Source organism: Baudoinia panamericana (assembly GCF_000338955.1).
Source record: "Baudoinia panamericana UAMH 10762 unplaced genomic scaffold BAUCOscaffold_7, whole genome shotgun sequence".
NCBI lineage: Eukaryota > Fungi > Ascomycota > Dothideomycetes > Mycosphaerellales > Teratosphaeriaceae > Baudoinia > Baudoinia panamericana.
In genome coordinates this window covers 108,354-135,699 of record NW_006911263.1, presented here as the reverse complement: position 1 = coordinate 135,699, position 27,346 = coordinate 108,354, and the positions used below count along the sequence as shown (strand labels likewise).

The window sequence follows — 27,346 nt, the reverse complement described above, 5'->3', positions numbered from 1 at the left end:
CAACGGCGTTGACAAGAACCGCGGCCCACCTTGCCGCCGCACCCTTCCACGTGGCGATGATAATCAGCCGAAGGGAGAGAAAGATCTTATCCGCGTACCGAAGATCCGCGATCGGTCATTCGAGGCGTCGGGCACTCATTCATTGGATCGTTACTTATGCGTCGTACACGAGCGTGAGGAATGTGAAAAGCGGAGAGATTGCGCCCGGCCGAGCCCGCCTCGCTTCGGCTTCATCTTGGCATCGAAGGGAAGAGATGGGGCCCAAAGATCTACATGTACCTATCATTGTAGGGCACAAGGGGGGAGATGAAGATAGACGATACAACACTCGGGAGTCTTAATAATATCGCTATAGGTTTGCAACCTGCAGATATTGCTCCCTTTGAACAAGTCATCACGTGACCTTACGATCCGTTCGTTTGCGATAAGGACGCCACATGCTCCTAACAATGCTGACGGTCGCTGAAACAGTAAATGACCCGAGGCACTCTATAGTGCCTCACAGCCTTTCGCGATCAGTTCGAAGTGAAGATGCAGTCAAAGCGCTTGGGCGCTTTCTCGCTCCCCGCAAGGACGTGCCGGAACTGCTGATGAAGGTGGTAGACCTTCCACCGACTCTCGCCTATAGTAGCGAATCAAGCCTTGTGAAGACGTTCAAGCACGCAGCAACGACCTACGCAACCAACCGTTAGCGCTCGACTGAGTCTCGTGGTCAGATATGACAAACCTCTAATTGCAGCTCCTTGTCCTTCGCTTGGTTGACCTCATCCCTTATGACTTGGTCGAGATTAGCACCGATAGCAGCATTGCCGCCCGCTCTCTTCCCAAACGGCCATTGCGAATACTCCGCAAGCAACTCATCAACCTGCGCGAACGCTCGTTCCCGTGCTTCGTGGCCCAGCGTGACCAGCGCATTCTCGAGCACATTCGCCGCATATGCTGCACACAGCATGGCCACCGTCCGTAGATACCGGAACTCGATGCCATCGGGCAGAAAGGGGGATGCTGGTAGTACGACGGTGCGGCTCGTAAGGACTGCCCGAACCCGTCGTCGGATCTCGTCCTTCGCCCCACCGTCAGCGACGGGATGTGTCGCCATGTCGAAGAGCAGGAAGTTGCGCTTTTCCGTCCGCAGAATGCCCTTGTCGACCAATCCCTTCGCGAGCCGCTCACGGACTTGCTTCAGCTGGTAGCCAATCTTCATCAGATTCCACGTCTCACCTAGAAATAACAACACCACATGTCAGCCAGAACCACACTTACTCCACCCCAACAGAATCTCAAACATACCCGACATAAGGTCTATCCACGAACTCACACTCATCTTCTCACTACTCTTCATCATCTTCAACGCCTCATCCAACAACACCTCCCCCGTCAACGTCTCGTCCACCACCTCAATCACCCGATCCGGCAACGGAAACCTCTTCCTCCCGGAATCCTTCTGCATGCTTATCCTCCCCCGAAACGCAAGCTCAATCACTATACACCCCCGCAACGCATAACTGATATTGTCGTTCCAGAAGCTGAGATACCCTTGCTTGTCCTTCAACCCCATCAATAACACCTCCTCCATGAGCGTCAATTTGGGTTGTTTCAGCCGCTCGGCGCTTTCGCTGATGTCGCGCGGGTCAAAGGCGATCTTGTGGCCGTTCGAGCCGCTTTCGTAGGCCGTGTCGGGGGAGCGTGGGTCGTCGGTGGGTTTTCGCGGCGTGGGGGAGGAGACGCGGCTGTTGTCGTTCTCGTCGTTGGATTCGGTGTTCGCGGTGCCGGCGCCTCGGCGACGGGTCAGGCCTGAGCCTGACGCCGACGCCATGGTGTCGTTCTAGGAGCGGCAGTATATAGCTATGTAGCTGTGAGGCTCTCTCTCCCTTGGGTGCTGGTCGAGCTAAAGGCGGAGAGTTTCGAGCAACCGTTCACTGTCTGGGCAGTACAGATACGCTATAGCCTGCCTTGATCGGCATTCGCGACTGCTTTGTGGAGTGTTGTGTAATTGTGGATCGCGTTGGAAGTGGTACGCCAAAAAGTGGCTGTCTGAACGTTGCACAAGCAGCTGTTTCGTCGGCGGCGGCTTGAACCCCTGCGCGGATCAATGCCGCACGGACAATTTGTGTGCCTTACATTGGCGACCATGGACATATATGAAAATCCATCGAACGCGAAAGCTTGGTTGGCAAGAGTAGATAGTACAAGTGCATTATGCGCCCACTCCGCCTTTAGCATGTACATTGCGCCTCTGAACAGGCTCCTCCCTCAGCCGATCACACGCCTCTCCACCACAACTACTGCTCTGCATCCATTTATGTCTTGATATCTTCGAATCGGCACCTCAGTGCGCTAGAGAGTGTCAGCTATTATTGTACAGGGCTGGAGGGTTTGGTAGCGTTACCGTCAGGCTGCGACATGATATAGTCCACCGCTTGGGTGACTACAGGCGTGTCAGCTTCGTCCCTTACAGCCAGTATCATTTCGGCTTACCGCTGTGGATCGCGTCTGCCTCCTTGTCTGGGATCTCAATGCTGAACTCCTGCCATATTGTCAATACCAATTGTATATCGCGTCTCCGCATGCAACCAACCTCCTCAATGGCCATGACCACCTCCACAGTGTCCAGGCTGTCCAACCCAAGGTCGTTCGTGAAGTGCGATTGAGGCGAGAGCTAGATAGCTGTTAGAGACGGTCATAGAGACTACCCTGCATCCGCGGAAAGCTACCTTTGATGGATCCTGAACCTGCATCTAATGTCAGTGCACATTCTCCTCACGGACCCTGCTCGCCTCGTCACTCACCTTGTCGAAGTTCTTCAGCAGATCAAGTATGCGCCCAGTGACTTCCTCCTGTGCTAGTCCAGATGACGAGGCATAGCATCTCACTGCGGAGATGGCGAATGCGGGTGTAGATATTCTGGGCTGGATGAAGGGGGTTTGGATCGCTCGTTGGAAGGCGGGTCGCTGCACGCGGGATGATGCTTGAGCGGCAGACCGCGCTGCGCGGAGAAGGGCTGTTCGGTACATGATGTGCTAGCGGAGGTGGCAAGGTGTAATAGAGCGGGCTATGGGCGAGTCGAAGAAGCTCATGCGACTTGAAGCATCACAAAGCTCGGACTGCATCGTTCGGGTTTGAAGCCTGAGGCACCATTCACTGCACTCCATTTGCCTCAATTTCGCCCGCATTCTGTTGCAGCTCTGGGAGCGAAACAACTACGGCACATGCATGTGTATGTACGCACGCAGCCAGAAACAACAGCATGGGAAGACATGGGGCCCTTTCGAGCCCGTACGGCCGCAAATGGCAAGACTGGTGCTCGGTGGCTGTTATACATGTTCCCACCACTCTGACATCCCAACGTGAATAGCATGCGCTGTCCTGCTCTTGGATCAAACTGCTGCATCGACTTTACTGTCGTCGACATTGCTGTCCGAGATATCCGTAGTCGTATCTAAGATGGCCACCTGACACAGTCGGGAGACCAATACGTGGCTGCAGCCACGGTACATGCTATAGGATGACGGGCGATACCTGGAAAGCAGCACCTTCCGAGTCCACTCTCCGGTACGCAGCGTTTAGTCTAGCTATTGCGGTGAGTGACCTCCATGATGACTGCATCATTAGCTGTTCATCCCGGCATGAGGTCGCCTTGATGTGGCTGTGTAGCCCCCGGCAGACGCCGGGACGAGCCTCAGCCTTGCCGATTGCCAATCAGGCACAGTATGGCGGGGCTTTCGTCATATGGGCCACGGATTCATGTCGATGCTGTGTTGGTACATGTACTCGGCTTCAAACACTCCCTTGGATACGAGACATATACGAAGTCGGTCTCCGCTTGAGTATCGCGATTAGAGGGAGGGTACTGTTTTCGACTTAGGCCGATAAACATACATAGCGCATTTGGACCAACGTAATCCGGCTTGCGACATCTAACGGCTTCTTGCTTCTTGCTGCGCCCCCTCTCTCACCACCTTTCGCACTGATCTCTCCACAACCTTGGCCGCATGCTCTGGGATTGAAACCTTGGCGCCTCACGCGACCCCGAGTACTAAGCTCCTCCATTCACCGCCGTAGCTTGGAGGAACAGCTTCCAATACATTGACAGGCCACCCAGCCTGCGGCCTTTGCGCCGCCAGCGATTGTGCAGCATGGACGACCAAGGCAGGCTCCGGCGCAAGGACACCACCAAAGGCCCGCCATTGCGCATATTGTCACTCGATGGCGGAGGTGTCAGAGGCTATTCGATGCTCATCATCCTGCAGGAATTAATGCACAGGACGTTTGTCGAGACAGAAGGAAGAGCACCGAAAAGGCACGAGATCCCAAAGCCATGCGATCACTTCGATCTAATTGCAGGCACTGGTACTGGAGGCTTGATAGCGATCATGCTCGGCCGACTACGCCTTGACCTCGATACCTGCAAGGACGTGTACGTGCGCATGACGCGGAGAGCGTTCGAAACGGACAAAACGATCGCTGGCATACCGTACAAGAGCACGATGTTTAAGGCGAGCAAGCTCGAAGAGGTCATCAAAGAGTGCGTGAGCCAGCATACGATCTTCGAGGATGAAGGCAACGATACAATCGCCAATGCTACGCCAATGACGCCGCCGTCCACCGGCGGTAGTGTGAACAGCCCCACTGATGCGCCGCATCGGACCATGAGCCAGGGCAGCAGATATAGTCAGGTGGGTGTTAGTCCGATAGCGCAGCGTATGGGCACCGGCTTTGGACGCCAATTTGGAAGCCCGAACGCACAGCTGTACGATGCGCGGGAGTCTCGCACGAAAACGGCAGTGACTGCGGTACTGAGGGGGACCGCAACCACCACCTTACTGCGATCATACGACTCGCGGAGAGAGCCGGCGCCGGATGTCAAGTGCACCATCTGGGAGGCCGGCCGTGCCACGTCTGCTATACACCTCGCTTTCAAGCCCATCCAAATTGGTCAGTCAGTCTATCTGGACGAAGGGAATGGGAAGTATAACCCTGCGCCTGTGATTCTGGACGAAGCGGTACAGAGTGAATGGCCAGGTCGCGAGGTTGGCGTCTTCGTCAGTATCGGCACCGGCAAGCGACCACCAGGGACCGATAACCAGCAGCAAGAATGGTGGGAGGGCTTCATGGGTGGCACGATCGGCGCGTTTGCAGAGGCACGAAGAAGGCTGATCAGGAAGCTGGAGGCTTGCGAAGAGACGCATCAATACATGCTGCGCGAGCACCTTGGGTCACGGCAGGTCAATGTCGACAACTACTACCGGTTGAATGTCGAGGTGGGCGTCGGAGAGTTTGGCTTGAACGAGTGGGCGAGACTCTCGGAGATCAGCACGAACACCCGAACGTACCTGCACAGGCATGACGTTGAGGTAATAAACCAGAGCTGCGCAGCAAAATTAGCCCGGATACATCTTGCCAAGGTAAGGCATGATCGATCTGAAACGCGAAAGATACTTGGCCAGCATGAGCGGAACACCAGCTGGCAGAACCCGTGGGAAAGGCCACTGCCAACAGCGCCCCACGACTCAATCGCAGCTGAGCTTCCCGGAGACGATCAATACTACCAGCCCCAAGCTTTCCGACCTGGCTCCCAGCAATCCTACGAGCACAGGCCAAGCATCGCAGACCAGAAATACACCATCGTGACAAGTGCACCCGGTTTTCAAGACCACAGACCAAGCGTAACCGACCAGAAATACACCGTCCTCCCCGACGACGCCGACGAAGTAACCCCCACCGCCAACGGCGAACAACGAACCCCCATCCAACGGCCTCCCCCCCAATACGGCCAACAACTACCCATCTCCACTCCGAGCAACGGGCCCTCGCCGCGACATAGCCACGACTCCGGTCATCGACCTAATGTGCCCCCGCCTTTACCGCCGAAGACGCCGTTACCGTATCCAGACCAACTGACTTCGCCGCAGACGCCGCATAGTCCGCAGCAGTGGTCTGGTTCGTATGATGGCGCGCCGAGGACTTTTATGAACATGGGGGAGTTGGGGAGGAGGTTGCCGTATCCCGATATGGAGGGCCCGCCGCCGGCGGTGAATACGGCGAGTAAACCTACTTTGACGAGGTAATAAGTGATGCGCGCATGACGGATGGCTGGTGATTTTGGTTAAGTAACGTGATACCCATGGTTATCGAACAACAGTCAACTTATCAAATGCCACAACTTGCTTACACGGTCTTGCCGTATCCGTCACATGCGTGAATCTGTGCGAGGAATCACAGGGCGTGGAGATGTCGGTATTGCCTTGGGCTTTCGCGTTGGCAGGTGCAACCCGTCGTGCCTTCCCTATACAGGTTTGTCGCACACTGTGCCCGTCGTCATGGTTGCAGTCAGCGCGGCCTACAACATTGGGTTTCGGCACTCTCAAGCAACACAACAATGATCTCTACGTTCAAAACGCAGTAACGTCAACAGTACACGCTGCATATGCAGGCGAACGCGCGCGACATGGCGGCGAAGGTGAATTAAGTGATGAATGTGTAGAGCGAACACCCAAGTCCCAAGCTGACTGCTTCACAGGCGGAAGCGGCAACGACGTCGACGGCTGGACAACAAGTTTTCCACACCGTCGAGCTGCTGGAGATGATCCTACTCCATCTGCCTATGAAGGACCTCCTCTTTGCACAGGCGATCAACCGCACATGCAAAGCCTGGATCACGAAGTCTGAAAAGCTACAGCAAGCGCTGTTTATGCTCCCGGCGACGAACGAAGCTGCCTTCTACTATCACCATACCAAGTGGAATGCAAGCGGAAGCAGATCTCGGCACTACAGATGCTTCCTCCTCTTCCCGACGGAGAAGTCCGCTGTAACCCGCCAACTGAAGGGCACGCCTGATTATGAGGACATTGAAGGGCTCGGCTTAGAGCGTGTGCAAGTCTTTGCCAATTCCCTGCTTGTACGAAATATCACACTCTACAGGCTTGTGTTCGATGAGAATCGTCAGTACAGTAAGATACGCATGTCACCCATTGGAGGCTACAGCGCCAACGTGTGGGAAAGAGGGCTGGAGTCGCCGTGGGGTTGGCGCTACGAACTGCCAGGTCTCTCACCTGCGGCGCAACGCCCCGAGGCTTCCTGGCGCAAGATGTATCTCACTCAGCCGCCACTCGGCTTTTTGGATTCTCCATACCTTGGGGATCACGAACGACCCAAGGGTCGAAAGCGTGCGGTCTTCACTCAACAAAAGATCGGCAAGCCGATCTTTATGGGCTCTTGGCAAGACAACTGCATCAGAGACCGCATTGAGTGGCCGCTGGTTTACGGAGGCGACAGACTTAGGCGTTGGACCTCTGGACAGGACCTTGACCAAATCGCAACGAGCGAGTCACTCGAGAAGTTCATGTCCCGGACGGCTGCTTGCCACGAGCCATATCCTGCCGACGCTGAGTTTCCACGGCCTCTAGGCTTCGGCTTTTAGGGTCAGGAGGACGAAGGAGACCTGGAGGTCCGAAACGGTGAACCCAATTGTCACTCGCTCTCGACCTCGCCGCCTTCGCCGGTCGTGGTTCACGAAAAGTTCTCGTGACTACACGTGTCCACGCGACATGGAGCGAGTACAGGGTTGTCCGACTGGAGCAGGATTCCGCTGCCTAACTACTCAGGCGCTCTGCAGCAACCTTCTAGCGGGAGGGGGAAAAGCATGCTCTGGACGATACATGACCGGATTGACGAACGTCGAAGTCAGCTCAGGACAATGAATAGGCGTGCGTCTGCCGTTGAACGGCTTGAAAGCAATAGTCTTAGTTCAGCGAATGAAAACTCCGGCTTGGGACACTCTTGGTATACGTGCGTCTGCGGTCAGGGTACCTCAAGTACGGCAAGGGCAGCAGTAGTCTCGGCGTGATAAACTTCGTTTCAGTGCTACTATTTCAAGCCTTAAACCTCCCCTCAAACCCCGCCCTCCCCTTCTTCTTCCCACCATCCTTCCCCTTCCCACCACTCCCCTTCCCACTCCCACTACCACTCTTCCCCTTCTTCTTCCCACCACTACCGCCACCCTTCTCCTCCCTCCTCTTCGCCAAATTCCCCTCTCTCCTCTTCTGCTTCATTTCCCGTCCCTTCACCACATTCTCCTCCCTCTCCTTCCACGCCTCCGCACTCTTACTTTTCTGCTTCTCCTTCCGCTTCAGCGCCTTCTTGAGCAAGCTCGTGTCGTCCCTCACTCTCTCCCCTTGCGCGCGTTGTTTCGCGTGCAGCCACATGTCTTTCTCCCCAATGTCTGCCCGCTTTTCGGCATCTAAGCCTGAGATGCGGGTCTGTTTCTTAGTAGCGGCTTCGAGGGCCGTGCGTGGGTCTGAGGGACCTTTGCGTTTCCTCGCTTCGGAGAGGGTGGTGAGTGATGCGTCCGCCGCCGTGCCGTCCTCAAACGCGAGACGCGAGAAGGAGAAGTTCGGCTCTGCCTGTTGCTGCGTGCGGGGGCTGAACATGTCCATCGCCATCGGACTTCCAGAGGAAGCACGGATCTGCTCGTCTCGTTTTCGCGCTTCGTCCTCCTTGGCTTTTCGCCAGGCTTCTTTCTTTGCGGCTTTGCGCTGTTGGTCTTTTTTCCGGCGCTGTTCGAGGAGTTCTTGTCGACTTCGTGCTGGACGACCGTCGGGACCGTCCGCTTTGCGTTTGGCGCGGAGTTCTTCTATGCGTTGGCGGAGACGTTCTTGGAGGAGGGGGGTGTCGATGTTGGGGAGTTGAAGTTTGGGAGAAGACGTGCGCGAGGGTGGGGAGGCGGGCTTTAGGACGGAGTCGGTTCGCGAGTGGGTTGTGGTTGAAAGTAGGTCGGTGGTGATGGTGGGTCTTGACGGAGCTTGCTTTGGTGGTGCGGTCTCTTTTGGCTGTGATGCGACGGATGGCGGGAGTATGGACGATGAGGATGAAGCTGTTGACTGGTTGGTGGCGACATCGAAGGCTGGGCTGTCGGCATTCGGGCTCGAGGGTGCAGATGACGGTTCAGATGCGGCGTCTTCATGGTGGTCCTCCCGCTTCGACTCTTCCCGCGACTCCGTATCATCTAGCCCAGAGACGTCGAAGCCATTCATCTCCACGTCATCACCAGCTGCAGTTGGCTGCTCCCCACCATCATCGTCTTCATCAAGTCGCAGAGGCTGATCCTCCAACTTGCTCTCCTGCTTCGCCGCCTTCTTCCTCTCCTTCTTCGCTTGCTCCCTCGCAGCCTTCTCCTTCTTCCGCATCAGCTTCTCCTTCCGCCTCTCCGCCTTCGCCAGCCTCTTCGCCTCCACCTCCTCCGCACTGGGCTCGGCCTTTTGCCTCTTTCCTTTCGGCTCCTCCGGTTTGCTCTCTTCCTCGTCCTCCTCACCCAATTCCCTCTTCCGCTTCCGCTCTCTCTCCTTCATGATATCCAGCGCACTCTTCTGGTTGGCGGGATCAAGCTTCGCCTTCTTCGCCGCCCGCTTCTGCTCCTTCGTCTGCTTCTTGCGGTTCCATTGCTCGCTCGGATCAAGGCCGTCGTCAATCTGACTGCCGTAGTACTCGCGGGCGGGTGTGAGCGCGAGGAGGGACTCGAAGGCTTTGGAGTGGGCGGCGAGTCGTTCCTACGATAAGCGGTTAGATACGTGGCGTCACTATGTGAGATATCATGGTATGAAGGCTACCATCAAGCCTTCTGGCACTTCGTTGTCGTCCGCCATGATCAATGATGGGATGGAGGGTGTAGTAAATAGCAAGAGTGATGGTGGATGCTGGTCTCGTGCAGCCTCTGCGGTGAAGCAACAAAAATGGGAAAGGCGGATGCCAAGATTTCGCGGCGATCGGAGGCTCCACTCCAAAGCCGGAGAGAAGCCGTGCCTTCTTCCGCAAGAGATCTTCTTCCACTCTATCATCCAGTCACAATGTCATACACTTCTCGACATGGACTGCAACTCTGCTTCCAATTGCCTGGCACTGTCTCTCATCGCCATGGACAGCGTTGCACCTGTGGGGACTGCTACATGTTGCAAAGAAGGCGTCGAAGCAACAATGCATTTACATATTCTCGGCGAGAAACATTACGGTAAAAGCCTTCGGTTTCGCTGCTCTTGTTGCTAGCAGGAAGACCTCACAGCAGCAATTTCACGTGTCTCAATGGCTTGCATCTGCCAGTGCAGGAAAACTTGGACAGATAAACCTGTTTCGTTATCACCGACACAAGAATCAACCATGACTATTCCATCTGCGAATCTTGGTAAATCATCAACTTTTTAATCCTCCTTTGACCGATGCATGTTGTCTTGTCATCATGTACTGTTTCTCACAATCATATATCTGCTTAGCTCAACAGCAGCTCAAACTCTTCTAGATTGGGAGTGGGTGGTGCAAAGCCCGGTCATGATGCCGTGGACGTGATGGTAACTTCTAAACACGGCAGTACCGACGTCGAAGAAGTCCACTGAGCCCTCATCCCTGTCCTCCTGGAAGCGCATGTTCTGCTCGATACTTCACGAACAACACTCATTCTTCAGCAGCTAACCATATCGGACTAACGAATGGGACTACACGGCTACAGCGTCGTGACCTCCACGGAACAGTCTGGGCTCATGAGCGTGCAGCGGCCTACACCTCCTACACCACGGGCCAATCACGAGACGAGAAGTGCTACCCGGAATCTACGTACCCATGCATTGGCGTCCAACGTTGTGCGACTATATCGAATCTCTTGCGGGACGCCATTTCATCGCCTCAGCATCCCGCTGGCGAATCGGCAACTACGACCAGACCCGACGCACTACTGGCCAGAGATCAGTACGCTTGCAGTAGGCCGACGTTTGAACTCGGCAAATACCCTGCCAAAGTATGCCGGCATGCCGGCGTAATGGTGTGAAACTAGCCGCAGCGGTTCATGCACGTAAAGCCGTTAGCAGCGAGTCAGATGCAAGGGACTGAGCTTTGGCCATGGCCGTCAATGAGCTTGATCAGACGTCCTTTCAACGCCGCGCTCTGAACACAACGATCCATCATCCAGGGATTCGTAGGGACCCCGTCGCAAGCCGCCCAGACGTCTGTGGAGATGCCAGAACAGCCGCCGTGAAACAACACTCAATCTTCGTAATCGACCGGCGGTGGGTAACGCTGGCTAGCCGCTCGGTACTCATTCGGGTACTTTCGTGCTGCTCGCGCGTTAAGTGCGCTGCAGAAAGAAATCAGCAAACAGCAGGTGAGTACAAAGCGGGCTGCAAACGCACTGCATCTTCTTTTGCGTCCACTCGAGATCTCGTTGCACCTCCCTCGCCGCCTTCATGCCCTCGGCAAAGTTTGCCCTGGTTTGTGCAAGGCGGGCTCGCGCTTGTGCTTGTAAGGCCATCAATTCGCGGTTCTTTGCGTTTAGCTCGCCGGACCTGACCTCCGTCAGTCTTAACAGCAAAAAGGCTCGGTTGTGGGAACAATCACATCTGCGCCTGTTTGGCCAAACTCTGATCAAGCGGAATCGGATTGTACGCCTGCGCCAGTCGATCGTTCATGTAATCAAGCAGATCCACACTCGTCGCTCCAGTCGTAGAAGCCTCGTAGTCGCTGCCGGCATAGCTGCTTGAGGCGGCCGAGTAGAGACCAGCACCGGAAGTGGATACGCTCTCTGGCCGTTCAGGTGGCGACGCGGAAAGGTGACTGTAGGCCGATGAGTTCCGGTTGTGGCGAGGAGCATACGACTGTTGTGGTGCTTTACCCGGCACGCCGACGGGCAGCGAGCTGGTGGGCTGGTACTGGTATTGGTAGTACGACGTAGACATTGTTGGTGGAGGCGCAGGCAGTGAGAAGTAGTGTGGCAGTGGGTAAGTAGACGAGCGTGGTATTTGGGCGAGATGGAGACAGTGTGAGCAAGAAGCGGAAGAGGGAGGATACTCGCCACAGCTGCTCACCAGCTCAACCTTTATACCCATCAGAAATCCCCGGGGGAATTCATCCGCTGTTACCCGTGATATGAGGAGCACACCCACTTCCATGCACACTATCAGTAGCTCCAGGTTGATAGCGTCTGATCATACCTCTATCAGCACATTCACGTCTCCGCCGAGCAAGGGTCTACCCACGCCGAGCACTGTACCAAAGGCGATATCGCCGATTGAGCCGGGCATGGGCATAGTCTAGACGGGCACACAAATGCCGCCATTGGCTTTTCCGAAAGGCTAATCGTTAGCTGCATGCTCGTAGGAAGGAGCTCTTCGCCCGCTATCGCGGCGTTCGTGGGTCAGCTGTCTGGTTGCGGTGCGGGTGATGCTGACGGCTAACAGAGCTGGCTGCTGCAAGGAAAGCGAGCGATATCTGCACGCTGCAAACGAGGACAACCCTACCTTTCCCGAACGAGACAAGACTGGCTCGAAAGACGGTTGACGAGCAAGGGTGCCATGTCCTGCGGTGAGCTAGCAGCGCGAGCAATATGTGTTGGCTGAGAAAGGTAACGTGAGGTCAAGGGCTCGCTTCCGGAGCGAAGTCTACGCTGTACGACCGGCAATGTGTGGTTCCCACGTGGTTTGAGTAGTACGGCATATGCCCTCAAGATCACCCCTACAGCTGTCACAGCGCGTTTGAAAGGCGTACAACCGAGCGATCCGCCTCCCATGCGTTCTCGCATATCCACGTAGTCAGAGGCTGACGTTAAAGCGGCCATACGGGATTGGCCGGGCCGAATTAGACCGAGGGGTCAAAAGTCATGGACTGAAGCTCACCACAACTTCTTCACTTCCTCCATCTCTTACGCCTTTGCATAATCGAACGCACTCTTGGTTGACGTATATACGGAAACTGAGGGCGAAACCTCGTAGCACTGCGAAATGATTCTCACAGGGCAGCCTGCTCCTCCACCCGATAAAATCCAGGTGAAGCGGGTAAATCTTCCCACACCTTTTCTCGCGTAACCTCCGTTGGGCAGACATACTTCTCTACTGCGCCGTCGCAAAACGACGCGTTTCCGTTACCTGGTCCTCGGGCATGACAGCATCAAAAACGGTACCCTGTCGATGACACGGCGTGGCGCTCATACGAACTAGGACGTATCGTCAAAATACCGGGTGCTCACTTGCTGCGTTCCTGGCATGAGCAATCCCAATCGCTTGCGAGTGCCAGTGTCCCAAAGGAGGTTCACGGCAGGTGTTGTTCCCACTCTGGACACCAAAACGGCAGGGTTATCACTGAATGCGGTGGTGGTGGTTCACAAGCGAGGTTTTGCAGCACGCTGTGCCGTCTAGCCTAACCAGTGTCGAAATGGTTTTCCACTTTTCCGATCTCTTCATAGGGTGCTAGAGGACGTCTGAGCATCACCATGCCGTCTTCTATCGTCTCCGGCATAATGGACACGCGAGCGATCCTGTCAACTTCTGTGATATAAAGCATTACAAACCTTTGCTAAGGTGGCCGGTGTGGTGGTTTTGTGATCTTCGACAGACACCATAGAGAAGCATCCGAGCGACGGCCTACTACCCTCACAAGCTGCAACCGCGATACAGTATGCGTTTTACGAATCACTCGGAGGCTTGACACTTGACACCGCCACATCCAAATCAGCGCTCGTAAGCAATGTAGTTCAGGCGTTTTGACACCTCTCCGTCATACCAGTCATCATCACATCTAATCTATGCCATCTACACCCCAGCATTCCCCTCCGCAACCGCCTCCCCCATCACCTCCGCAAACCGGCCCACCCGATCCTGGCTCTGCATCGCCGTCTGCATACTCAACAACACCTTCTTAATCCCCACATTCACCCCCTCCCCCCCGCCCGTCACCTCCCGAATCTCCCCAATCGCCCTCTCCACGTCCGCCTCGCTGAACGCTCCCTCCATACTCTCATCCAACATCACGCCCGCCAATTCCCGCGCCGTCATGACGTTGGGGACGGCAATCTGCATCATGAAGTTCAACTGTAACTGCTGCAGTACGGTCCGCTCGGACGTCGTGGCGAGGATGAGTAAAGGTCGTCCCTTGGGAGGTTTATTCTCCATCAACCCCTTGATCGCGGCCAGCACCGCCGAACTAAACCTCGGGCCCACGGGCACCCAATCAACGAGCAACTCGATGTTATCCAACACCAACACATTCAGCGGAGATTTATACGCGTCCGTGAAACTCTTGCTCAGATGCTGGATCTTCTGGATCTCATTCATGCCCAACATATCCGCCGGTTTCACCAGCCGAATAAAGGGGAACTCGGACTCCATCGCTATCCGCGCCGCGAGTGCGGTTTTCCCGGAACCGTGGGGACCGTGGAGAAGGACGGAGAGTAAGGGTGTCGTGTTCGTGCGGACTTGATTGATAAAGTCCCGGCCACTCTGCAGGATTTTGTCGACGTGGGGGCTGAATTTGATGATCCCGCCTTCTACGCAGCGGTCGAGGTCTTCTTCGCTTACGCCGAATAAGGGGTGGACTTCGAGGAGCGCGGACTCGAAGTCGGCCATGCGGATTTGCATGTTGACTACGTCGTCCTTGAGCGCGGCGACGGTGCCGCCTTTGATATGCCGTTGTAGTGCGAAACTACTCGCCGATTTGATGAGACCTTGTATCTCCGCCCCGGAGAAATTGCGGGTTCGTTTTGCGAGGTCCGCAAGGTCGACATCGGAGGCTAGTTTGCCGTTTTCGCGCATTTTCGACGTGTGGATTTTGAGGATTTGTTGTCGACCATATTCGTCTGGTAGACTGATCTCCATGTGCACTTCTAAACGACCGGAGCGGAGTAGGGCTTCGTCGATCATGTCTTTGCGGTTCGTCATGCCGATGAGGAGGATGTTGTTGAGTTGCTCCACGCCGTCGAGCTTCGATAACAGCTGGTTGACCACGCTGTCGCCGACGCCCGTCCCGCCTCCCGCGCCAGAACCGCGCTGTTTGCAGACCGCGTCGAGCTCGTCGAAGATGATGATGTGCAGGCCGGACTCGTCGCCCTTTTCCTTCTGCTCCTTTTCCGCATCGGCGAAGAGTTTGCGAATGTTCTCTTCGGATTGCCCGACGTATTTGTTTAGCACCTCCGGTCCGTTGATGACTTTTGGTTCGCGTGCGTTGAGCATCTTGCCAATTTGGCGCGCGATAAGCGTCTTGCCTGTTCCGGGAGGGCCGTAGAGGAGTATTCCGCGGACGTGTTGGATATTCATTTTCTCCGCAAGACCGGGGGGTAGGATACGTGAGGCGAAGGCTCTGCGGAAGATGTCGCTAAACTCTTTGTCGAGGCCGCCGATTCCGAGGTCTTCAAACTTGAAGTCGGGTCGGACAATCGAGTTGGCCGCGGCGCGACGGTTGGAGCCTTTGAGGTTGATACCTGACCGCGCATCCTTGAAGTAGTTGATTGCTGTCTCCGGCGTTAGGATACCTCTCGCCTGCGGGCTGGTGGACTGCCGTGCGCCGTCCGAGGATGCTTTAAGAGATGATATATCAACCAACTCCACCGTTCTAATCGTCATCCGCAACGGGACACTTCTAAAATCCATCAACAACTGCTGCCCCGGCGCAAAGATCTGGTTCCTGAAATTGTGCACAAACGCCTGCGCCAGCTCGTCTTGATCGTACGGTATATCCGTCGTCTTCTTACCGGCAAAGGCAACCTCCACATCCATAGCGCCCAGATAGCTTTGCGCGCCGTGACTGAAGGGGTCGTAAGATTGCGCCTCCACGACGTCTGTGAGCGCGACTTGCATCCACGTCCGTTGCGGGTCGTTCAGACTGATGTGGCCTCGTGGGAAGGAGGGTAGGGGTCTTGCGGAAAGGACATACTGTCCGTTTAGCAGGAGGTATGTGTCGCCGTCGTGAGCTGGAGGGATGTCTTGCGCGGAGACTGCGCATATGTTGCCGAAGGTGAAGCTGTTGTCTGGTGCTTTTGTCGGCCGTAGTTGCATGCCGCGCATGGGTTGTGACTGTGGTGGCGCCCGCATCGCCTTCTCTTGTTGGTTATATGGTGGGGCGTCTCTGTATTGCTGGTCAGGTGCCTGAAAGCGGGCGTCAGACTGGCGAGGCGCTTGAGGTATGGACTGGCGTGGAGGCTGTGGTGGTGGTGGTTGCTGGCCACGACTGCCGAAGAGGTTGTCCCTGTTGAACATGTTGTAGGTGAGGGAGGGGATATATATGAACAAAGAGAGTGCGCTTTGTAGGCAGATGGTAAAGCTAGGCTGCTGGATTCGACGGAGAACAAGCTACGTTACAACTCAAGGTCGGCTTGTGGGTGTGATATGTGATGACCAAGCAAGCGACATAGACCATAATAGGCGCGAGTGGATGTACTGTGTTGTGTTGTGTTGATACTGTGTGGACGCTATAGTGTACAATAGTCAAGCTGACTGAGACATGTCGAAGATGCCCCGCCACCCACATGCGCCACTTACATCTCGCCCTCGATCAATGAATGTGGTCAATGTAGCCACCACATCTCCCATCAAATCACTTCACCCAGATATCATTGACAACACATTGTCTCATCTGGTTGGAGTTATAGGTGATAATGCGCCTGCGGTGGTATAGCAGCTACTGCAAGCGCCAGCACTGGTCGTGTTTCAAGATGCCATCGGCTTTTCGGCTCGCCGAGGCAGCCCTTTACCTGCCACTCTCCAGCCACGCGCCCGACGACTCGAACCATGCACACGTTGTGTGTGCGTCACGTCTTTGCTGCCACTCTCTTGCTTGTGCATACACTCCTCCACGTCGCTCGTTCTAACGATATTGTTGCCATTGACTACTCTTTCGCTGCTGCCAACATCACTATGACCACTTGAAGGCAGTACGAACACCCTCACGGCCCGATCCGCGACAACACAGCGACCAACCTTAAGCACCACAACCGGACGATCAGTCGGGATAATCAAGACGAGACGAGACGAGACGAACAGTGAAAGGCGACCCGGATACGGCACCCACCCGCCCAAACAGGCGCAATGCCTGCGCTTCCGCAAATCCAACGGCATGCAGCAGACTCCCGCATCCTCGACTCGCGACAACTACTCAGCTCCGCCGCGCAATCCCTCTCTTCAGCGACGACCGCGAGTTTTCACAAACTAGCACGATCGATAATCCTACCCCGACAAAGCGGCGGCCTCCCCGCCATCCCCCAATACTACCAGTACTCCGGCCCCAGCCCCGGCGCCGTGGTGGGCATCGTCCTCGGCTCCGTCGCCGGCTTCCTCCTCCTCATGTGGCTCTTCTGGAGTCTCAGCCAAGGCAACACCTTCCTCACCTCCAACCGTTATGAGGAAGAAGACGTCGTCGTGCGGCGGCGCTCGCGCAGTCCACGTAGTCACCGCAGTCGACGCACGGAGATGTCGAGTCGCTCCCCTCCCGCGAGACGGGAACGCGTGATCCGGACGGAGCGGATTGTGCGTGACATTCCCCCTCCGAGGGAACCTAGTCGGATAAGGGAGACGGTGATTGTGGAGGATTTGCCGCCGAGGATGGAGAGGAGGGTGGATGGGGATGATATTGTCGAGGTGATTGAGGAGCATTCTTCCCTTGGGGGTGGTGGGGCGCCGCCGCCGAGGAGGAAGACAAGGAGGAGCGGGGGTGGTTATCGGTAAGTTCCCTCCCAGCTCTTTGCTTGTGCATGAGTAGGCGGGGCCTTGGCGGTATGGTGTGCGATGTGTTCGCATCATGTCAGTTTGCGTGGGTGTGGGGCAGGCTCTCTTGTTCTTACATTCTTTTTCGCGTTGCCCGCACAGTCACACTGACTTCTCGCTGTAGATGATGGGAATGAAGGCTTACGATTCTCACTTTTGACAGGCGCGGCGAGTTCTCGGATCTCTGATTTATGGCTGGCGTGCGGTTGCTGTACAGTACACGCATTACGTAAGCGGAGGCGTTAGGGCAATGGTATCGCATCGGCAAAACGGTGGCTCAGTCGCAGATGCTTGGTGTTTGCTTGCCTGGGAGACAGGAAGACTTACATCCAGTGACGGGAATGAGAGCGCGGAAGGTGAAGGTGATGGTGCTCGAGATACCCAATAAGTGAGATGTCAAATCAATGCCGACAGGTTTCGGCACGAAGCAGCATGTCGCAGTCAATCTTCATTACAGCGTTCAGACGAGTCCATATGGAAGTGGCAGCTTCTTGACTAACGTGAAAGGCATAGCACGAGTCGGGTGGACAAAGCACGACTCTAGGTCGTTCTGCTTGGACACCGCTACTTCGTGGCGCTTCTGCAGTACCCGGTTGACATCTCATCGCAAACTCTCTGCACGCAACGCTACTGTGGTAAAGTATTGCTGCAGGCAAGGCAGGCCATCTCAGACCTCTGACCTCCGCCGTTCATCTACAAGTGCTTCAACACCTTGTCAGCAGCCGTCACCGTGACCTCCGGCGCCTGATCCTCCGTGAAGACCTCCTTCACCTCCCCGTTCTCCACAATCGCAGCGTAGCGCTTGGAGCGGTGGTTGCCGAGCAGGCCGGAGGCGTCGAAGCTCATGCCCGCAGCCTTGGTCCACTACAATCGTAAACTGATTAGTACTACCACCCACTAAGGAGCAAGAGAGGGCTCGACTCACCTCCCCATTATCATCAGCGAGAAAATGCACCAGCTGATGATTCGCCCCCAACTTCTCCTTCCACGCCTGCGTGGTAAACGCGTCGTTCACAGCAACGACATAAATGCCCTTGACGTCCTTCTTGGCGAAGTCATCGGCATGCCGGGCGTAGCCGGGGACTTGCGAGGAGCAGGGAGGGGTGAAGGCGCCGGGGACACCGACGATGATGTTCTTGCCGTGCAGTTGGCTGAGGTTGACCGTGGCTTGCTCCGGGTTGGTTTCTTTGAGCGGGGTGGTGGGGAGTTTGCTGCCCTTGGTTAGAGGCGAGACGGAGCCGAGGACGGATTGAATGATGGATGACATTGTTGCTGTGGTTGCTCGGAAATTGTAAGGTGGATATGGCTTTTGAATGAGGTTCGAGTGGGGAAGGACAGTGTATGTGTATGAGTTGTATTTGAAGGGACAGACGCCCGGGGTCTGATATGTAACCTGCGTGTCTTTGTTTTTGGAATTCCAGACCTTCGCTCGCTGCAAGTGACGTGCGCGGGGCCGCGATGAGGGGCAGGCACGATCAGCAGTATTTCAAATAGCGCCATCGCGCCTTCCCTCGCAAGCCTGCCATCAAGGTGGTCGGACGGCAGGAACCACCGCACATGCATATCGATGCCTGAGGACAGTAAATTCGATCGACGTGGCTGGATTTGTGTGGGAAGAGACGTGCGTGGATTGGGTTGCTCATCGCGCCTTCTTACTCCCCTTCCCTCTCCCACCGCTCTTCGCCCCCGCACCCCCCTTCTTCCCCTTGTCGCCACCAGCGCCAGCACCACCGCTCATCATGACCCTCACCGTCTTCACCGGAATCACACCAACCACCTCCGCCTCCTTCAAGCCCTTGATCAACTCTGCCTCTCGCGGCCATATCCTCTCCGAATCCTGACTCTGCTGATCGATCTTCTTCCCATCACTCGCATCCTTCACCCACTTGCCCAGAATCTCCCGCACAGCTTTTCCCTTTTTCTGCTGACCTGGCTGCATCTTGACCTTGTACTTATACTTCCCCAATGCGGCCCATGGCGCGCACACAGGGATGGCTTCCAAGATCTCATCACCAGGTAGAGGTGTGCCGACCAGGCTGTCCAGCTGAGTGAGATGCGCAGCCTCCTCATCATCTACCGCCTCCACGCCCTCTTCCAGGTTTAATCGGCGGATCTCCTCCGCCTCCAAACCTTCCTTCTGTGCCTTCTCATGCTGTGCTCGGCGTCGAGCTCGAGCTTCTTCCGTCGACTCGGTCTTGGACGCTTTCAAGGCGGCCTCCGCTTCCCGCTTCTCAGCAGCAGCACGTGAGCCCAAGAGCTTCATGGCGAGTTCTCGATCTTCTTCGTCTTGCTCTGCGTACTTCTGCGCCGCTTTCTTCGCCTTTCCACGCTTGCCGCGGATTTGTGGTGTGGCTTTCGGTTTCGCAGAGGCTGTCCGGCTTTCCTGATCTCTCGCAGGATCTTTATTGCTTCCAACACCGCCATTCGCACTTGGCTGTGCGGCAGCTTGGCCTTCTACCTGCTCGTTTATCTCACTCTCCGCATCATCCTCGTCACCTCCATCTGCATCATCGTCTCCGGCATCGTCAAACTCGCTATGGCCATGGCCGGAAGCCTGCCCGTTGACCTGTAGTGGGTTGCTCCGTGCAAAAACATGGTCCCCGTTATGTTGCTCATGATCTTCTTCGTCATCGTCGTCTTGAGCTCCATCGTCCTCACCTCTGATTGAGTGGGTATGCTCCGCATCGTCTTGGCTTCTACCAACCTCGACATCCTGATGCGCATCTGGAAAGTCGTCGTCTTCGTCCTCATCGATCGCTACAGCCTTATCTGCGTCTGGGAACTCATCGTCATCGTCATCGTCACCGTCCCCGACATCCTGCGCGTGCTCAGCCTCCGCCTCACCTTGTTTCCTCCCACCAAGTGCTTCTCCGTCATCAGCATCCCGCAACCGATGCTTGAGATGCCTGGCCTTACTCTCCTCACTGATCCTGAACAACACAGCGAACCCCAACAACAGCTGCGCAGGCGGTAGATAGTTCTTCTTCCCTCTGATCACAAACCCTCCCGTCGTCAGGTACTCTCCGGTCGGCGCCGTCTTCGAAACCTGCTCACTCCCCACCCACCAAGCCGACATGACGGCTTTGCTATCCCACGCCGTACTCGTACATACGGCGAGGTTACCCGCCTGTCCAAGCGTCGAAGGCGGGATAGGCGCTTCCGGGGTTTGTGGATCGTTCTTCACAATCACGCTGGCTGCGCCATGGAGGTCGGCATGGATATAGACATCGCCTTTCTTCAGGTACCTGCGGTACAGCATTTCGTTCTGCTGTGCGTCTCGACCCGCGAGCACCAGATAGCCGTCGGAGGAGATGAAGTAGTTAAACTTTTCAAAGTACATCTGCTTCCTCACTGGTCGCAGGACGTCTTTTTCTTGCTTGAGGCCTTTCTTCAGGTCTGCCATGACTTTTTGTTCGGTCGATTTGAGTGCTTTTTGCGAGGCTTGAGCGGTTCGCTCCTGCTTCTCAGCTGCTGTGCGCTTTTGGTCGTAGTACTGCCGCGCGTTGGACCAAGGCGAAAGAGCGAGATCGACGTCGACGGCTAAGCGCTTCTCTTCGGGCTTGCTTGTGTGTCTCGGGGCTTGCGTGTCGGCTTCATCCTCTGATTCTTCGCTTTCCGTCTCGTCGGCCATATCATCATAGTCTTCTTCGAGTCCTGCGTATTCGGAGAGGAGTAGTGTTACTGTATTCTCGTACAATTTCAACGGCAACTTGATCATCTCCGCTACAGCGTTATGTCTGCTCTGCTCGTTCTCAATCAACCGGCCAATGTCCATCCAATCCATGCCTTGAGCGATCAGACCATTCACAGCGGCTACAGCTTCTTCGACTCGCTCGACGTTCGCTTCTATAGCTTGCGCCTTCCGCACATTCAGTTCTTGGACATGTTGTAGCCCGTCGATGCGCTTCGCCTGCTCCTGCCTTGCCTGTTCGATCTTTCGCTTCGCATTGTCTTCACGCTCCTGCAGTCTTGACTCCAGCTTCTGCCCTTCGAGCGAGGAGAAGAACTCGTCGCAGGTTTTGTTGAAGCCTTCGTGCTCGAGGAAGGTGATAGATGGGTCGCTCGCCAATTGCGCGGGCTTGAACGGGTGGAAGTCGTCGTAGAGCAGCCCTGCATCACTGTTCACCAAGCCATTTGCGTCTTGATGCGCTGAAGATTTGCCAGGTTTCGCCAAAATGTAACCTCTGGCCGTCGCCGCGCTCGTAATCTCCTGCACCACATTCTGAGCTTCTTGCAGACTCTCGACCAGTTTATTTAGCAGCTCCCCACTTGCCACTACCTGCTCCGGCTGAGCTTCCCGATCATAGCCCGTCACGTGTAGAGCATGATCGAGCAATATAGGCGGAAACTCCGTGGTCGTGACAGCCAGCGCCTTCCGCAAAGCATCCCCACCCTTTCTCTTGATCTTCTTCCCAGGTTTCTGCGCTTCAGCCTCCTGCTTCTGAATCGCCTTCTGTAGCCCGTCACGTACGCGCTCTTTTGTCAGTGGAGGCACACCACCATAGTTCTGCCGCAATGATAGATCGTACTTCAGACCTAGCTTGTACTGCTCATGCTCCGCTCCCTCGGCAACAGTCCGCAGCAGGGCTAAGATCGTCAGGTCGCTGTCGGTAAGTACAACGTTGCCACCCGCGTAGAACTCGAGGAACAGTCTGTACAGCCCCTCACTAAACTGTATCTCGATCACGCGGTCTGTGCCGATCTGCTCGACTTTCGTCACTCGTCTCGTCCGCAAGAACTTCCTGAGGCGAGCAACGAATGGCGAAGGTGCCGCGGCGGTCGCCCGCGCAAAGTCCGTCAGGTGACAGCGGAAGCCCGAGTCGACGAGGAGTTGCTCGCGGTGGTCAGGCTTGGCGAATTTCAGCAGGAAGATGCGAGTAGAGAGGTCGTAGATGTTGGCGAGGCGGAGGGTGACGAGGCTGTTGGAGAGCTCGTGCGAGATGACCTTGACGTCGAGGGAGGAGAAGCGTTGTTTCATCTTGCGGTTATCTCCACAACCAACTCCTTACCACAAGAGACTCAACGAGACAGAGAGGGGGAGCTGGAGGGAATCGAGCATGCGACTCACTAGACTGTGCTGTACGTCATGCAGGTACAAAGATGGAAATGGAAAAGCCCCACATCAACCTGTGCACTTTGGAGGTGAGCGGCGGGAGACATGATCTTACGCAGCAACAATGTCAACTGTTGCCGCTCGTGATTGCCTGGGTAACGCAGCTTTCGCGAGCGGGCGACTTGTATATGTTGGCATCGTGGGCAGAATGTAGAGATTTGAAGGACTGGGACGCCTCTGCGCGGATCTCCGCCGATTGCCTTTGGGCAATGCACGCGAGCCGCCAAACTCAGCGAAGACGGTCTATATCATTTTCACGATATTTCGTGTTTATCAGTCTTAACAGACAGTAAGAGAGTATAACACGCCCAAGCACCTCCTGTCTTCTCCGTAGCATCAAATACTGTCTTTCGGACGTACTACTTCTCTCACTCACACCGCTCTTTTGACTTTGTCACCATGGCTTCCAGGTACAGCGCAGGCAATCTAAACGACATCTCCGGCTTGGTAGCCGTGGTCACTGGAGGTGGCACTGGCGTTGGTCTGATGCTTGCGAGGGCGCTGGAAGCCAACGGAGCCAAGGTCTACATCACCGGACGACGAGTGGAGAAACTGCAAGAAGCGGCCAAACTCGCCGTGCATGGCAACCTCATCCCAATCCAAGGATCGACCACCAGCCATGACGATCTACAACGAGCCGTCGATCAGATTACCAAGGAGACCGGCTACGTGGACGTTCTGGTCGCAAACGCGGGCATGACCACCTTCGACTCTTCTCCCAATGCCCGACCGATGCCTACACCGCAGTCAACCGTGAGCGAGGTTCGCGACTACTACTTCAACTACCGTCACGAACTCAACCCGGACATCTGGCGGGACACGCTCGAGACCAACATCGCGGCCGTTTTCACCACCTCCATGGCCTTCCTTGAGCTGTTGGATGCGGGCAACAAGCGGCGGCCCAAGGAGGCGCCCACCAGCCAAATCATAGCCATCGGCAGCGTGGGTGGGCTTACTCGCTTCACGCCATCGTATATCTATAACGCCAGCAAGGCGGGTGTACACCATCTTATGAAGAATCTAGGTGCGACATTTGTGCCGTTCGACATTCGTACTAACATCATTGCGCCTGGATGTGAGTCGATAAGATTCTGCACTCTGAGTGGAAGACCGCTGACAGGTGTACTTAGGGTTCCCTTCCGACATGACGACCGCGGTGCAGAAACAGTGGGAAGGCACTGGCGGGGTGATGCCACGAGAGCTTGTGCCACGGCAACGCATGGGCCATGAAGACGAGATGGCCGGTACTATCCTGTATCTTGTCTCCAAAGCGGGCGGGTACTGCAATGGCAACATCATGTTGATAGATGGTGGCTTCCTCGTCAACCATGCAGGCAGTTACTGAGCGAGAGATACTGATCCCACGGTTTTCGCAGTCGGGAAAGTTGACTTGTCACTCTCCTGGATCGCTTTCGCTGAGGATTTGTAGCCTTGCCTTTAGGCGTGCTTTCCTACTCGTTTCGACCAGGAGTAGCACGTTGATTGTCTCAAACGTCTCGGAAAAGTGTCGGAAACGAGGTTGGTGATCCTGCGTCGTCGGAACGCGATAGCAGCGTCGCGCCCCTCTCTGGACCGTAAGTGCGTTGGCAAGGTGTTGTGTAAGCCCATCAGCTCCAACTAGCTTGGCTTCACTTAAGATGAACGACGTCGTTTGTTGTTTGATATGCAGTGCGGCAGGTCGACATCAACCTCCATCATCCACATCCATCGCGTCGTCGTTGTGCGATACAGTCACATCTCTCGCCTCACGATCTGGCGTCTTCGTTAAGCCAACCCTCAAACTACCCGCACTTGCCGTCCTGAAGCTTCCTGTCTCTGGTGAGCTACGAGGCGCATCCCCTACCGGCCCCTCCGTCTCTCTCGGTCCTTCCACGCGTCTCCGCAGCCTGCGCCGGCTAGCCGGCAAATCATGGTCATCAATCACGTCGGCCTCTGTCCCACCCTCCTCCGTCTCGCTTTTGGTTGCGCTCTGAATATGGGTTCGCTTAAAGACATTTCGTGAAGCCAATCGTTTGCTCATCCGGCGCTGTCTGCGGCCTACCTCGAACCTCGCTTCACCTTCTGCGTCGTTGCAGTGCAACTTCGAGAGTCGTCGCGTGAGTCCAGCTTCAGGGAGCTCATCATCGCGCAGATCATCATCACCAGCACTGAGCTCGTCATCCGCACCATGCTCGTCGCTGCTGCTGCCCGCTTCTTCCAGCTCCTCCGGGTAGACGACATCAATATCGGTCATGTAGCCGACGTCACCCTCCACTAACTCTTCGACCTTGATCTCGTCCGCACCTTCGGCCAAGACGAAAGGTGCGCGCTTGGCTGCCTTCTTCGCTGGACTCTCTGTCTCTGCGGGGTGTATCGAGGATGCGGGAGAGTCGGAGCGCTCTACTCGTGTGCGCTTGCCCTTGCCTCTATGTGGAGTGTAAGGTGGCGTGTGCAGATTCGAGGACATGCCTGCCTCTGATACCAAGCCTGGCGTGGTGCGCGGAGGCTCCATGATCAGCAGCTGTTGGCGCGAGGATATTCTAACTTCGACGCGCCTGCTGGCGCTGTAGCGCTGCTCAGCGTTCGTCCAGTGGCAAGGTTCCTGCGTCCGGCCGATGGTACCGCTTGATGATCTGGTTAATGCGCCGAAGACCAAGAAGTATCATGGTGTGAAGATGCAATAATCTTGCTGTCGATGGTCGCTTGAAGCTTACTATTGCCTAGCGGAAAGTGCGTGGGATGGTTGAGCTAGGCCGCACCACGAGAGGAAAAGATGTCACAAATTCAATAGGAAAGCTGACTCCTTGCTTGGGCAGCAACGACGAAGGAGTAGGTAGGGTGTCGAATGCAGCCGTCCCTGCAGGTGCGGCTGTAGCTTGCGGTCGGTTCAGGCAGCGCTTTCTGCCATCGGGTGGCGGTCGCGTACTATTGGATGGTTTGGCCAGCCAACTGCCCACAGTCGCAATTGAGATGATTCTTCCCTTGCAGAACAGGTAGACTAAGAAGCCGAAAAGAGAAAACACCTACCGTGAAACGCAAGAACTTTGTGCGAAGGTCGGAGACGCTCGGCAGCGGCAGAAGGGCTAGGCCTGGACCGCACGCGTGAAGCTGTAGCTGGCCCATCTAGTCATGGCAGCTCGACCTAGAAAGTGACTTTGCAGGTCTTGTTAAGGTGCTGAAGTCTTCCTACCAGATCACATCTGAGTACCGTCATGCAGCAGAAGGGGGTGACGTTCCAAAGGTGAAGCGCAAAGAGTGAGAGCCTTAGTTTTATCAAAGATCACAACCTTGCACGTGCACGCTAACGGCAGTCCAGCACGAGCCGAGGCGCTCTTCCAGCCTTTCCAGCCTTTCCAGCCCGCCTCTCCCTGCGCAGTTGCCTTAGGCCTTCCATGAACTTCATTGGAGCTCGATCGACAGAGATGCAGCTGGACAACTCATGCATGCAGTGACCCTGCACCACTCATCTTGCGCCAAATGCTGCCACCCGTCCTGCCGCCGGGTAGTGCATGACCGTCATGACTTGCATCAGTACTGCCACATAGTGCGACGTTACATACTGTAGAGCATATCGAAGCCTTGCATTGACCGCTTAACGACGAGGCGCGAGTGTTTTGCGGCATAAGTGAAGTTAAAGTGGCCGGCGGCAGAGAGACCCCATATTTCAATCAGAAGGCACGTCGAGGTGGCAAGCTGTTCGTGAATTTGATCGTTAGAGCGAGGTAGCATCGCACCAGTCAACACCATGTGGAAAGCATTCTCGGGCCGCAGCGAGACTGGCAGCGTGTCTGGCGCACGGCGCAAGAAACCGGGTCGCGATGGCGAGACTGGTAGCTCTTCGTCATCCCGCCGTGACGACGAGCGTAGGCGCGCGCATAGGAGCAGCAGGAGCGCATACGGGGACGACGATGATGGGCGGAGCACTACCTCGACTTATGCTACAGCGCCAGCCTCTCGCCTGGGAGAAGGCCGGTTGACGGAAAATGCGGTGAGAGCGCTAGAGGAGGATGAATGGGAAGATGACGGAAGGAGTGCGCGGAGCGAGAAGAGGAGTCGGCGCGATGAAGGCGGTGAGAGGAGGCATAGGAACAGTCGCGCTAGCAAAGAGGACATGCGCGATGGTAGAGAGCGACGGCGCGATGACCAGAGCTTCAAAAGCGAGAAGCCACGTGGCAAAGCTCGAGCGGAAAATGCTGAGAACGGTCCCGAGAGCTCGAGAGCTATACCGGCTATGGGCAGCTTCGAACAGTTTCCCGGTCAGCACGGCGGCTTTGTTGGAGCGCCGCAGCAACCACCTTCAGTTCATCTACCAACTTCGGACCCAGCCCATCAGTTTCCGAATCAGATCCCAGCGGCATTTGATAGACCTCAATTTGGACCTAGCCGAGCTGACAGCTATGGCGCTGCGGCAGACTATTACTTGGATGAAGGTCAATCGGTTATGACTCAACCAGGCAAACGGCCTCTCACGCCAAATATGCTTGTCAACCCTGACCACCACTTGATGGCAGCTACGGCCGTGGCGCAGCCAGCTCAGGACACCGGGCATGGATCGGCTGCTGATTTCTACAGTGGCAAAGTCAGTCCTGTGCACGCGGAAACTGTGCCAGCTACGATGAATGGTGCCAAGCCTCCCAGACCCGGTCGTCAGTCTACTGGGAGCAGTGGCAGGCTCTCAAAGATCACTCAGATGGCCACGACGGCGGCGGCTGCTGCAGGTACTGCTGGAGTGCTTGGCAGAATGTCACAT

General features: G+C 55.9%; 14 protein-coding genes across 14 annotated transcripts; 6 read left to right on the top strand and 8 right to left on the bottom strand.

Annotated features, from left to right (window-relative positions):
- Nucleotides 1–191: 191 nt before the first annotated feature.
- On the bottom strand, nucleotides 192–2,114 carry BAUCODRAFT_494213 (uncharacterized protein). The gene is made up of 3 exons (XM_007678856.1): nucleotides 1,291–2,114; nucleotides 728–1,221; nucleotides 192–673 (listed from the first exon to the last, which is right to left on the bottom strand). The coding sequence occupies exons 1-3, from the start codon at nucleotides 1,814–1,816 to the stop codon at nucleotides 623–625; spliced, it is 1,071 nt and encodes a 356-aa protein (XP_007677046.1). The 5' UTR covers nucleotides 1,817–2,114; the 3' UTR covers nucleotides 192–622.
- Nucleotides 2,115–2,294: 180 nt separating this feature from the next.
- On the bottom strand, nucleotides 2,295–3,014 carry BAUCODRAFT_108959 (uncharacterized protein; the record flags this gene model as incomplete). The annotated part of the gene is made up of 4 exons (XM_007678855.1): nucleotides 2,295–2,428; nucleotides 2,479–2,527; nucleotides 2,579–2,659; nucleotides 2,769–3,014. The coding sequence occupies 4 exons, from the start codon at nucleotides 3,012–3,014 to the stop codon at nucleotides 2,355–2,357; spliced, it is 450 nt and encodes a 149-aa protein (XP_007677045.1). The 3' UTR covers nucleotides 2,295–2,354.
- A 663-nt stretch (nucleotides 3,015–3,677) lies between these two features.
- BAUCODRAFT_108956 (uncharacterized protein) lies at nucleotides 3,678–6,549 on the top strand. The gene has a single exon (XM_007678854.1). It carries the CDS (start codon nucleotides 4,137–4,139, stop codon nucleotides 6,066–6,068), a length of 1,932 nt encoding a protein of 643 aa, XP_007677044.1. The 5' UTR covers nucleotides 3,678–4,136; the 3' UTR covers nucleotides 6,069–6,549.
- A 448-nt stretch (nucleotides 6,550–6,997) lies between these two features.
- Nucleotides 6,998–7,487, top strand: BAUCODRAFT_34318 (uncharacterized protein). Its single transcript, XM_007678572.1, has one exon. It carries the CDS (start codon nucleotides 7,088–7,090, stop codon nucleotides 7,418–7,420), a length of 333 nt encoding a protein of 110 aa, XP_007676762.1. The 5' UTR covers nucleotides 6,998–7,087; the 3' UTR covers nucleotides 7,421–7,487.
- Nucleotides 7,488–7,558: 71 nt separating this feature from the next.
- On the bottom strand, nucleotides 7,559–9,685 carry BAUCODRAFT_90294 (uncharacterized protein). Its single transcript, XM_007678826.1, has 2 exons — nucleotides 9,606–9,685; nucleotides 7,559–9,545 (listed from the first exon to the last, which is right to left on the bottom strand). Exons 1-2 carry the CDS (start codon nucleotides 9,639–9,641, stop codon nucleotides 7,872–7,874), a joined length of 1,710 nt encoding a protein of 569 aa, XP_007677016.1. The 5' UTR covers nucleotides 9,642–9,685; the 3' UTR covers nucleotides 7,559–7,871.
- A 155-nt stretch (nucleotides 9,686–9,840) lies between these two features.
- Nucleotides 9,841–10,296, top strand: BAUCODRAFT_34315 (uncharacterized protein; the record flags this gene model as incomplete). The annotated part of the gene is made up of 1 exon (XM_007678571.1): nucleotides 9,841–10,296. A coding segment is annotated over exon 1 (169 nt), but the record flags the coding sequence as incomplete, so codon positions are not given.
- Nucleotides 10,297–10,314: 18 nt separating this feature from the next.
- BAUCODRAFT_494030 (uncharacterized protein) lies at nucleotides 10,315–10,954 on the top strand. Its single transcript, XM_007678853.1, has one exon. It carries the CDS (start codon nucleotides 10,476–10,478, stop codon nucleotides 10,800–10,802), a length of 327 nt encoding a protein of 108 aa, XP_007677043.1. The 5' UTR covers nucleotides 10,315–10,475; the 3' UTR covers nucleotides 10,803–10,954.
- A 71-nt stretch (nucleotides 10,955–11,025) lies between these two features.
- Nucleotides 11,026–11,714, bottom strand: BAUCODRAFT_148462 (uncharacterized protein; the record flags this gene model as incomplete). The annotated part of the gene is made up of 3 exons (XM_007678852.1): nucleotides 11,026–11,116; nucleotides 11,172–11,324; nucleotides 11,377–11,714. The coding sequence occupies 3 exons, from the start codon at nucleotides 11,712–11,714 to the stop codon at nucleotides 11,026–11,028; spliced, it is 582 nt and encodes a 193-aa protein (XP_007677042.1).
- Nucleotides 11,715–13,355: 1,641 nt separating this feature from the next.
- On the bottom strand, nucleotides 13,356–16,290 carry BAUCODRAFT_34311 (uncharacterized protein). The gene has a single exon (XM_007678570.1). It carries the CDS (start codon nucleotides 15,999–16,001, stop codon nucleotides 13,563–13,565), a length of 2,439 nt encoding a protein of 812 aa, XP_007676760.1. The 5' UTR covers nucleotides 16,002–16,290; the 3' UTR covers nucleotides 13,356–13,562.
- Nucleotides 16,291–16,415: 125 nt separating this feature from the next.
- Nucleotides 16,416–17,800, top strand: BAUCODRAFT_493994 (uncharacterized protein). The gene is made up of 2 exons (XM_007678851.1): nucleotides 16,416–17,461; nucleotides 17,668–17,800. The coding sequence occupies exons 1-2, from the start codon at nucleotides 16,830–16,832 to the stop codon at nucleotides 17,690–17,692; spliced, it is 657 nt and encodes a 218-aa protein (XP_007677041.1). The 5' UTR covers nucleotides 16,416–16,829; the 3' UTR covers nucleotides 17,693–17,800.
- A 181-nt stretch (nucleotides 17,801–17,981) lies between these two features.
- On the bottom strand, nucleotides 17,982–18,957 carry BAUCODRAFT_493799 (uncharacterized protein). The gene is made up of 2 exons (XM_007678850.1): nucleotides 18,430–18,957; nucleotides 17,982–18,368 (listed from the first exon to the last, which is right to left on the bottom strand). Exons 1-2 carry the CDS (start codon nucleotides 18,769–18,771, stop codon nucleotides 18,198–18,200), a joined length of 513 nt encoding a protein of 170 aa, XP_007677040.1. The 5' UTR covers nucleotides 18,772–18,957; the 3' UTR covers nucleotides 17,982–18,197.
- A 186-nt stretch (nucleotides 18,958–19,143) lies between these two features.
- On the bottom strand, nucleotides 19,144–22,482 carry BAUCODRAFT_71160 (uncharacterized protein; the record flags this gene model as incomplete). The annotated part of the gene is made up of 2 exons (XM_007678765.1): nucleotides 19,144–20,034; nucleotides 20,215–22,482. 2 exons carry the CDS (start codon nucleotides 22,480–22,482, stop codon nucleotides 19,144–19,146), a joined length of 3,159 nt encoding a protein of 1,052 aa, XP_007676955.1.
- Nucleotides 22,483–23,016: 534 nt separating this feature from the next.
- Nucleotides 23,017–23,962, top strand: BAUCODRAFT_70949 (uncharacterized protein; the record flags this gene model as incomplete). The annotated part of the gene is made up of 2 exons (XM_007678744.1): nucleotides 23,017–23,692; nucleotides 23,748–23,962. 2 exons carry the CDS (start codon nucleotides 23,017–23,019, stop codon nucleotides 23,960–23,962), a joined length of 891 nt encoding a protein of 296 aa, XP_007676934.1.
- Nucleotides 23,963–24,074: 112 nt separating this feature from the next.
- BAUCODRAFT_493774 (uncharacterized protein) lies at nucleotides 24,075–25,222 on the bottom strand. The gene has a single exon (XM_007678849.1). The coding sequence runs from the start codon at nucleotides 25,106–25,108 to the stop codon at nucleotides 24,302–24,304; it is 807 nt and encodes a 268-aa protein (XP_007677039.1). The 5' UTR covers nucleotides 25,109–25,222; the 3' UTR covers nucleotides 24,075–24,301.
- Nucleotides 25,223–27,346: the final 2,124 nt, after the last annotated feature.

Bases quoted from the DNA above. Each gene is read 5' to 3' on its own strand.
- BAUCODRAFT_494213 (XM_007678856.1), bottom strand. From the start codon at position 1,816: ATGGCGTCGGCGTCAGGCTCAGGCCTGACCCGTCGCCGAGGCGCCGGC. The intron at 1,222-1,290 runs GTATGTTTGAGA...TGTTATTTCTAG, and splicing joins GTGGATAGACCTTATGTCGG to GTGAGACGTGGAATCTGATG. The intron at 674-727 runs GTTTGTCATATC...TTGGTTGCGTAG, and splicing joins ACAAGGAGCTGCAATTAGAG to GTCGTTGCTGCGTGCTTGAA.
- BAUCODRAFT_108956 (XM_007678854.1), top strand. From the start codon at position 4,137: ATGGACGACCAAGGCAGGCTCCGGCGCAAGGACACCACCAAAGGCCCG.
- BAUCODRAFT_34318 (XM_007678572.1), top strand. From the start codon at position 7,088: ATGTATCTCACTCAGCCGCCACTCGGCTTTTTGGATTCTCCATACCTT.
- BAUCODRAFT_90294 (XM_007678826.1), bottom strand. From the start codon at position 9,641: ATGGCGGACGACAACGAAGTGCCAGAAGGCTTGATG. The intron at 9,546-9,605 runs GTAGCCTTCATA...CGCTTATCGTAG, and splicing joins AAGTGCCAGAAGGCTTGATG to GAACGACTCGCCGCCCACTC.
- BAUCODRAFT_494030 (XM_007678853.1), top strand. From the start codon at position 10,476: ATGGGACTACACGGCTACAGCGTCGTGACCTCCACGGAACAGTCTGGG.
- BAUCODRAFT_34311 (XM_007678570.1), bottom strand. From the start codon at position 16,001: ATGTTCAACAGGGACAACCTCTTCGGCAGTCGTGGCCAGCAACCACCA.
- BAUCODRAFT_493994 (XM_007678851.1), top strand. From the start codon at position 16,830: ATGCCTGCGCTTCCGCAAATCCAACGGCATGCAGCAGACTCCCGCATC. The intron at 17,462-17,667 runs GTAAGTTCCCTC...CACTTTTGACAG, and splicing joins AGGAGCGGGGGTGGTTATCG to GCGCGGCGAGTTCTCGGATC.
- BAUCODRAFT_493799 (XM_007678850.1), bottom strand. From the start codon at position 18,771: ATGTCATCCATCATTCAATCCGTCCTCGGCTCCGTCTCGCCTCTAACC. The intron at 18,369-18,429 runs GTGAGTCGAGCC...TTACGATTGTAG, and splicing joins TCGCTGATGATAATGGGGAG to TGGACCAAGGCTGCGGGCAT.
- BAUCODRAFT_493774 (XM_007678849.1), bottom strand. From the start codon at position 25,108: ATGGAGCCTCCGCGCACCACGCCAGGCTTGGTATCAGAGGCAGGCATG.